The 9,447-nt window shown below is 46.2% G+C and overlaps 1 protein-coding gene across 1 annotated transcript; it reads right to left on the reverse strand.

Moving 5' to 3' along the window:
* Positions 1-4,297: 4,297 nt before the first annotated feature.
* LOC123355327 (putative olfactory receptor 52P1) lies at positions 4,298-5,236 on the reverse strand. Its single transcript, XM_044997675.1, has one exon. The coding sequence runs from the start codon at positions 5,234-5,236 to the stop codon at positions 4,298-4,300; it is 939 nt and encodes a 312-aa protein (XP_044853610.1).
* Between the last annotated feature and the right edge of the window lie 4,211 nt (positions 5,237-9,447).

Consider the following 9,447-nt stretch of genomic DNA (forward strand, 5'->3'; position numbering starts at 1 on the left):
GGAAAAGTTTAGTTTTGTGTTTTTCATTGTGCTTCAATTAAAGATCCTGGAAAAAGGTAAATGCTGTTTCAAAACTGCTACAATCCAAAGACACAGACCTATACAAGGCAGCAGTACTAGTTCCAAAAGCCACTGAACTTGTAGCTACATTTCAAATTGAGTTCAAAGAAGCCAAACGTTCAGCAAGTAAATTATCAGGAAAATGGGGCAGACAAATCAACTCTGAAGAGAAGTGCTTGAGAAAGGCAAAAAGGCAGGGGAGCAGCTCGTTTTGTGGCAGATCAGGGAGGAGAGAAGACAGTGAGACTGGCAGCTCCCGGGGAGATGAGCTTAGGAAAGGCAGAATCTCACCCTGAACATCTGCCTAAAGGTCCTTTCCTGAGGGAAGGGTGGGCCTGCTGCAGGGACAGACTGAGGGGGAAGCCTTCATCTCTCATCTGAATGCTGGATTTGATTGATTCCCATTTATTTGCTGTTTGGACTACCCCAGCAGGGGTGAGCCCTTGGACTGAGATGGCTCTCAGAGGCTGGGCCAAACCACAGGAGGAAACAGTTTCTGCCGGAGAGGAAAGGAGAATGACCTCGCTTCATGCAGCCACCAGAAGTTGCCTTTGGTTAGCAGACACCTTTCACGCTGCCTTACTCCAGATGGAGACCTTGAGACTTTCACAGGGATGTCTGCAGAAAATGGCCGAGAATAGGTCACCTTATATAGGTGGTGCATATAATAGGCGAGGGGAGGCTGATCTTCCACTGCGGTCCAGCTGCCAACCCACCACCTTAGAGAGAGTATATGGCTGGGCCGTGGTGTCCCGGCCTGCGCTCCATTCCCAATGCCCCTCCTGCTTTCCCCCCTGTGGCCCAACCGGCACTTAACCTGTTCCTGTCCCTGCTCCACCCCTCGCCAAGTGTTTCCCCTCCTCCACCGCCTCCCATGATGCCTTTGGTCACCACGGCATTTCCTGAGTCCTGACTCCCTCCTCTTCTCCACCCCACCCACCTTGGCCCCCCACACCCACAGCTTGCTGAGTCCCTCCTCTCCTCCACCCCTCTACCCTGTGGTCCCCACCACCTGTCACTCACTAAGTCCTTCCTCTCCTCCACCCACCCTCCCACTGCTCAGTGAGTCCTGCCTCTCCTCCATTCCCCTCCCCTGAGGCCACTACTGCCTGCTGCTCACCAGTGTAATACTGTCAAGTCTGAATCCCCACTCTGTCACTTTGAGTACAGAAGGTGGGGGGCCACGAGGAATTTAAAAATTAATACTTGCCACTCCAGGCTTCTATTAAACTTCCAAGGTCCCAGCTTCTCTCTGACCTTGGCTTGGTAAATGCTGCCACCACCCAAATGCAAAAGAACCCCTTGGACCTTGGGAATTCCTCCCTGTGGGGTACCCTCAAGCCCTTTCACCCCCCTCCAGGGAAGAGCTGAGAAAGAAAACAAAGGAAGTTAGCTGTTGCTACCAGCTAATCAAACAACATGCACAAACCTCTTAGGACACAAAAAATCCAACCCTGTTCTTAAAAAAGGTAAATTTTATTAAAAAAAAAAAAAAAGGAAGCAAATGCATCTGGAACTTAGGCTTTCGCTAGATTTTAAATGAGCAATTCCAAAAATTAAGCACCCAAACTAGCTTTCTTGGGGGTTCAGCTTTAAGGTTACAAGCAAACAAAAGCATCTCGAGTTAGCACAGAAGAGTACATAAGCCTTAAAAAAATAAACAGAAATAAACCTAAGCGTGTCTTCCTAAACATTCCTAATTTACTTATATATTTGGGTTATTAAAAGTAGTTCTAGATATGATCTGATGGTTTTCATATCTGGTTCAAACTTTACATAGCATTCCTGCTGCCCGTCTCTCTGTTATATGTATGCTTGAGATTATGTTTTCCAATGTATGTTACTTTGCATTTCTCAACATTTTATTTCATCTGCCATTTTGCTGTCCAGTTACCTAGTTTTGTGGGATCCCTTTGTAGCTCTTTGCAGTCTGCTTTGGACTTAACTATCTTGAGTAGTTTTGTATCATCTGAAAACTTTGCCAGCTCACTGTTTATCCCTTTCTCCAGATCATTTAGGAATATGTTGAGCAGTAGTGGTCCCAGTATACCATCTGGTCCTGGTGGCTTATCACTGTTTAATTTATCCATTGTTTCAAAAACCTCTTCTAAAGACACCTCAGTATTGGACCGTTCTTCAGATCTGTCACTTAAAAGGATGGCTCAGGTTTGGGAATCTCCCTCACATCCTCTGCAGTGAAGACAACTGCAAAGAATTCATTTAGTTTCTCTGCAGTAACCTTATAAAGCTTATATTTACTGCACCTGAATGAATACAGCTGTGCTCCACTACCATCTTCTTGGCAGCCAATGCCTGTCTGTGCATCATACAATGATTCCAGGTTGCTGAGGGAACCACTTTTTGTACCCTTGTGTGGCAGGGCAGGGGTAAAACCCCTTGACTGCCCTGCTAAAATGCTGGCTAAGCCCTGCTTTCAGGCAGAGAGGCCCAGCTGCGGGCCCTAACGAGGGCTGGCTCACTGCAATAGACTGAGCTAAGCAGTGACAGCTGGGCTGAAGGCTGGGAGGTCTATAAAAGCCCTGAACCAAACTCAGTCAGGAGATGAGCCTGGGAGGGGATGGGAGGCTACAGTGCTGTCTCCTCACCACAGGAAGGGAGCCTCAAGGGCCAAGAGACCCTGGAACGGGTTGGAAAGGGGATAACTGTCGGGGGATATAGGGGATTGCACAGTGGCACTGTAAAATAAAGCACAAGGGTGAACGCCAGAAGAACACCCTGCTCCTCCAACAGTCCAAGGTCTCCACAAAATAATGGGATATCAGCAAATCTAGGTCGTGCAGGGCTGAGTGTCGTAGGACTTAGTACTGAAAGTGATTCAATCACCTGGCAATCTCTGTTTCATGTGTTTCACAAACTCCCACATGAAATCTTGACACCTACTTTTGACGTCTTCGACCATTTGACCAGTTAGTGTGTATTTTGAGGGTCTCAGTTGAAAATTTACTGCACAAAGTGATAAGTAATTTGACTCAAAAGTGATTTTGTAGTTTAACAGAGCAGTCTCATTCTCAAAAACACAAGCTCTAGTAAAATGGCTTCAATTCCTGCAGCAGCTTTCCTGTATTATCCCTTTTCAACTAAAATATTTGGTTTATCCTCCAGACTTTCTGAAAAACTGGAAGAAAATCAGGCTAATTTTGTTCACCGGATCACCGTGCATATGGTTCCTAGGCGCGCTAGTGCCAATTTAGGACTCAGGCTTGTATTTCCACCTGCGATAGTATTTTTGGGTTATGCATGCCTGTTTGATTTTTGATACACATGCATTCTTACTAACGTGTAAACAAAGGACAAAGACATTGTGTATGTTGCTTATCCAGTGAGGTTTGTTAGTACAATGGAACAGAAAAGAGCAGTTAAAATGTTACTGGAATGCACACTTTAAGATTGCCTCCACCCCTATCGCAAGGCAAGGTCAAAAAAACCAGTTGGGAGGGGCAAAGGGGGATTGGGAGGAAGGTATAAAACACTAAATGATTAAAGAAATGTCTGTCCCTGATCGTAGCACAACCTCACTCCTTACGTCTCCCATGGGGTGCAAAAGGGGTGGGACTGTGGGCATGCACTGCAGGTATATTTTGACCTGTTAAGAAGGAGGAGGTGGGAATAGGGCTTATGGGAAGGGGACACAGGAAAGAGTCTGTAGGGTCAAAGCTAGGAAGGGGGAAATGAGGTAAGCACTCTGCAGCATCAGAGCTGGGAATGGAAAACTGGGTAACAGACTCTGCTGGCGTGTAGAGCTATGGATATGCTTGTTTCAGTCTAACCCCAATAAACATAATCTTTCACACTTACGAAGTTTGGAATTGTAGTTTATTTCTTCGTCTTTGGCTATCTGAAAGTGTAGCTTCACTTCGTTGAACTGATCAAGAATCCTGTTCACACAGGAACTAATGGAACCCCACCTTCTGTCAGAAAAGTGCAGTATGTTCTGGCGGTCTGGAAGTTATGGAAAGGTCGACTGACAGGGTGTGTGGGGGTAGGTGTTGACGGGTGATGCTGAAAGAGGAGGTGACAGACAGAGAGAGGGAACACAGCAACAGAGAGAGTTGTACTCGGTTATGGAGAGATAAGATGTTAGGTGTGAGGAACTTCTCAGAGTTTGAACTCCCACAATGCCACGTTCAGGCAATCTGGGACAGAGCACCCTTGATTAAGGAGGAGATATATTTTCCTCCTCTTGTCACACAGGTTTAAAGTCATTGGCCCCCAGCGATCACCTTCTGCAAGTGTATTTGCCTACTTTTTCACGAAGCTCTTTGGTTTTGACACCATAAATGATAGGGTTGAGCATGGGGGGGATGAGGAAATAGAGGTTGGCCATGATGATCTGAATGTGGGGAGCAATGCCCTGACCAAACCGGTGTGTCAGGTTGGAGAAGAGGAATGGAGTGTAAGATGTCAGTATCACACAGATGTGAGCTGTGCAGGTATTGAGGGCTTTCTGGTGGGCTTTCTTGGAGGAGATTCTGAGGACAGCCCTGATGATCAGAGCATATGACAGGGCAATAAGCGTCAGGTCCAACCCGATGACTACAAGTGCTATCACCAAGCCATACATCCTGTTGTCTGTGATGTCCCCACATGATATCTTTGCCACAGCTATGTGGTCACAGTATGTGTGGGGGATAATGTAGTTGGAACAGAATGGTAGCCTGCTCAGGAGCAGGGGTGTTGGTAGAATAAAGAGAACAGATCTTATCAAACCCACTAGCCCTAGCTTAGCTATTCGTGTATTGGTGAGGATGGTTGCATATCTCAGAGGGTTACATATGGCAATGTAGCGATCAAAGGCCATTGTCACAAGGACAGCTGAGTGCATAGCAGAAACCGTGTGAAGGAAGAACATCTGAGTGAGGCAACCACTCACAGTAATGCCCCTCAAATTGAACCAAAATATACACAGTGCCTTTGGCACGACGGAGGTAGATGTGCTGATGTCTGTAAGCGCCAGCATGCAAAGCAGCAGGTACATCGGCTTGTGCAGGGTCTCCTCTTTGCCTACAACAAACAGAACCATGAAATTTCCCAACAGACTGATGATGTAGAACGTAGAGAAAGGGATGGAAATCCAGATATGGGCAGCTTCCAGGCCAGGGATGCCTGTCAGGATGAATGTTGAAAGGTCAGAGGGGGTGAGGTTGAAAGCTGCCATGAGGTGTTTGATGCGTCGATCAGGCTCAGGAATGCTCAAGGTGTCTGTGAATGGAGAGAAGCACAGCGAGGGGGTTACACACATTATAACAAATAGTACAGTAAATATTTTAAAGTTATTAACACTATAGAAGTAGGGGTGAGCAGTGAGGTGGCAACATTTGCAGATGTCACCAGACCCTTTAGATGATAATCAAGTCCAGAGAAGTCCTCAGCAGGAGCTAACCAAGCCAGGTAAATGGGCAGCATGATGGCAGATAAACGTTGATGTCAATAACAGCAATGTGTATGTCCATTGGAGTGGAAAGCTTGTTCTCCTCAAACACCTCACAAGGTTCTAGTTTAACTGTATGAACTCAGGACAGGGACCTGGGCATCATGGTGCACAGTTCTGTGAAACCCTGCTCACAGTGCAAGCATGGGCAGAAACTAAGCAAAACCTTGGGATCCAGGATGAGTGGGGTGGGGAATCATTCAATGCCATAAGATCAGTCAACCTATGTTTCATCCTACTCGAGACTTCTCTGTACACTACTGAGCACTCTTCTCAAACAGGACAGTGAAGAACTAGAGGAGTTCAGGGATGAGCAATGAGAATGATCCAGGGCCTGGGAAAACTATTATATATACTCAGGATGGGTTTGTTTCCTTAGAAAGGAGATGAATAAGAGGGGATATGAGAAAAGTCTATTAACGACTGATAGGCAGTACATGGAGAATGTATTTTCCCTGTCTCATAACACAAGATCAAGAGGACATTCAATGACACTGAAATATGGTGAATTCAAAACAGATAAGAAAAGAATGCTTTCTTCGCTCAGTGCCTAATTAGACTGAGGATCTCATTACCACAAGATGTAGTTGAGGCCATGAGCTAAGTAAGGATGAAGAACTGTTTGGATATTTACATGGATAATGAGACTATCCGGTTACAAAAGTTACAACTAAATACATATTTTGGAAAGCCGATATGCCCATGTGTTCCTGTTGGTATCCAGGAAGTGGGCGGGTGATATGCCCATGTGTTTCAAGGCACAAGCCAATCTCTAGCTGTTAGGCATTAGGGTGACACCCTCATGACAGGCAGGTCTTCACCCCATCCACCCATTGCTCGGTTTCTTACACCTTCTTCTGCAGCCCCTGGGGCTGTCACTGTCAGAGAGAGGACACTGGACTAGATGAACCATAGGTCTGATCCATGATTCAATTCCTATGTTGGAAAGGAGCCAATTTTCCCCATGGAAACAGACATTATCTTGCTGGGCTATGACTTTGTGCTCAACAGAATGTCTATGAAGGAGACAAGGGTCTTGGTATTTAGGGCTACAGGCCTGCACCTCTGTTGCTTCCCTGGTTTTTTTTGGTGAGACACTTTCTTGCAGGCACCCAGCTTCACCTGAGACATAAGTTACAGGTGTTAACTGACAAGTGTAAGCAGACACACGTCAGCAACTCAGCTGCTAACCCTTCTCATGCCTGAATTTTGATGAAGTTTACAGATGCCATGAAAATTGGGGGGGTCATAAATAATGAAGAAGATGGGTCACTGATTCAGAGCAATCTGGATTGCTTGGTAAACTAGGGCAAAACAAACAGTGTGTGTTGTAATGTAGCTATGGTGTCCTTGAGTAAAGATGGGTGTTGATACATTGAAGATGGTTCAGAGAAGAGTCACAATAATTATTAAAAGATTAGAAAACCTGCTTTATAGTTACAGATTCAAAGATCTCCATCTATTTAGTTTAACAATGATGGTTAAGGGATGACTTAATAACAGTCTGTAAGTATCTATATGGGGAACAAATATTTTATAATAGGCTTTTCAGCCTAGCATACAGAGGCGTACCACAATCCAATAGCTGGAAGTTGAAGGTAAAGAAATTCTTACTGGAAATAAGGCATACTTGTTTTAATCAGTGAGAATAATTAACCATTGGAACAATTTATCAAGGGTTTTGGCAGAGTCTTCATCACTGAGAATTTTTAAATCAAGATTGGACGTTTCTCTAAACGATCTGCTTGAGGATTAATTTTGGGGAAATTCTCAGGCTTGTGTTATATAGACTAAATGATCACAATGTTCCCTTCTGACCTTGGAATCTACAAATATGTCCCCAGGAGTCAGCTCGAGGCATTTTGCCTGAAAGCTCATGCCTCAGCTTACCAAAGCATTTTTTCTGTTCATGACTGTGGTGAATTTAGCCTCATGGGCAGACATTCTCATGTAACTGTGGTGCCTTGAAAGTATTACACTAGGTGTGTATTTCACGAGGCTGAGGGATCCCGGGAGGCACTGCATGGATGAATGTTTTAGGTAAGAAAAATAATGACTTGACCCCATATATAACCCTTGCCATTAATGGTTAATAGTGTTGACTAACAAATGGTCCCAGAGCATTCTGTGTTTAATGTCTGTTTCGCAGTGTTGACTGTTTCAGGCAGTTGCCAGTAGCTTTTGCACCTGGCAGCTGTATTTATCTCAGCCCTCACATGTCCCAGAGTTGCCCACTCTCATTATATAATGTGCAAACTTCTCAGCTTGCAAGTTGTTCCTGTGTAGCAGCCGTCAAAGCTTCATGCAGTGTGTGGGTGCACCAAGAGCAGCAGCATGGATGCTCTTGCATTTGCCTCTCTCTGTGTGAGATTTCTCACCGGTAGACAGTCACTGATCTCCCCCCAGCCAAGGGAGCAGGTGTGACGGGAGTCACCTCACCCCCCGCAGAGGAAGAGCTGTGGGGAGTGTGGGGAGTTTGGAGGTTCAGAGAGTCAGGGATGACTGGGGAGCATGGAGATGTCACTGGTAATCGGGGCAGCCTGGGATGGGGAACGAGAGTACAGACAGGGGGTCAGAGTATGAGGGGAGATTGAACCAACTGAGGAGCAAAGATCAGACTTTTTACTAGTGGAAAGAAGCACTGAAGTTACATAATTAACATTCAGCAACAACAACTGGAAACAAAACTGAGTAAAGGTTGTGACAACCAGGCTGCATTTCTGTAGTTTGCCAGGGGAAAATGACCCCGAGACCCATCCAAATGGACACAGAATCTTGGATCAGCAATCACTAAAAAAAAAATTAATTTCAGAGGCGCTTCCAACCTGTCCATGTCTGCCCTCCTGCCCCACAATCCGCAGTGCTGATTACAAGCCCCTGTAGACCCCTGTCTATCCCCACAACCTTCAATTCTGCCAGCTTCTTTGTTTACATCGGGGTAGGCAACCTATGGTACGGGTGCTGAAGGCGGCATGCAAGCTGATTTTCAGCGGCACTCACACTGCCTGGGTCCTGGCCACCAGTCCGGGGGGCTCTGCATTTTAATTTAATTTTAAATGATTCTTCTTAAACATTTTTAAAACCTTATTTACTTTACATACAACAATAGTTTAGTTATATATTATAGACTTATAGAAAGAGATCTTCTAAAAACGTTAAAATATACGACTGGCACGCGAAACCTTAAATTAGAGTGAATAAATGAAGACTCGGCACACCACTTCTGAAAAGTTGCCGACCCCTGGTTTACACCTTCCACAACCTCCAGCACTGCCTGCTTCTCTGTGTACACTTCCCTGCCTGCCCCACAACCCCCAGCGCTGATTTGCTGTCCGTGTATGTGCTACTCTCTGCCCCCAAAATCCCAAGGGTTTATCAGCCAGTCCATGTACACCCCATGCCTGCCCCCAGAAATCCCAACACTGCCTGCTTATTGGTGTACACTGCCTGCCTGCCCCACAACCCCCCGTGATGCCCACCTGTCCATGTACACCCCACTCCCTGCCTCCATAACCCCCAGTACTGGCTCTTTGGCCATGTAGGCCCCCCATCCAAAGAACTTCCAGCCCTGCCACACAGCGATACCCCTCACCCAGGTGCCAGACCCTACAGCAACAGCTCACAGCAACACCTCCGCCGAAGAGGTTAAACTCAGTGGCTGCCTGCACCTGGGTAAAGGGGGAGATCAGCCTGAACTGCCTCTCTAGGGGCAAAGGGAACCCAGCAGCAGCTCAGCCTGTGCAGGGAAGGAGAGAGGGACAGAGCCGGTGGGAGGGAGCAGGGACATGGAGACTAAAAGGAGCCAGTGTGAGTAACTCTCCCTCACAAGGACACAAAGCTTTAACGTATTGCAGCCCGTTAGAAACCCAGACACCCCTTCCTGAAGCTGCTTTCCCATGTCAGCAACTGCTGATGTTACCACGAGGCTGTAGTGGGGC

The sequence above is a fragment of the Mauremys mutica genome, chromosome 1, assembly GCF_020497125.1.
Source record: "Mauremys mutica isolate MM-2020 ecotype Southern chromosome 1, ASM2049712v1, whole genome shotgun sequence".
Taxonomy (NCBI): Eukaryota; Metazoa; Chordata; order Testudines; family Geoemydidae; genus Mauremys; species Mauremys mutica.

Bases quoted from the DNA above. Each gene is read 5' to 3' on its own strand.
- LOC123355327 (XM_044997675.1), bottom strand. From the start codon at position 5,236: ATGGCAGCTTTCAACCTCACCCCCTCTGACCTTTCAACATTCATCCTG.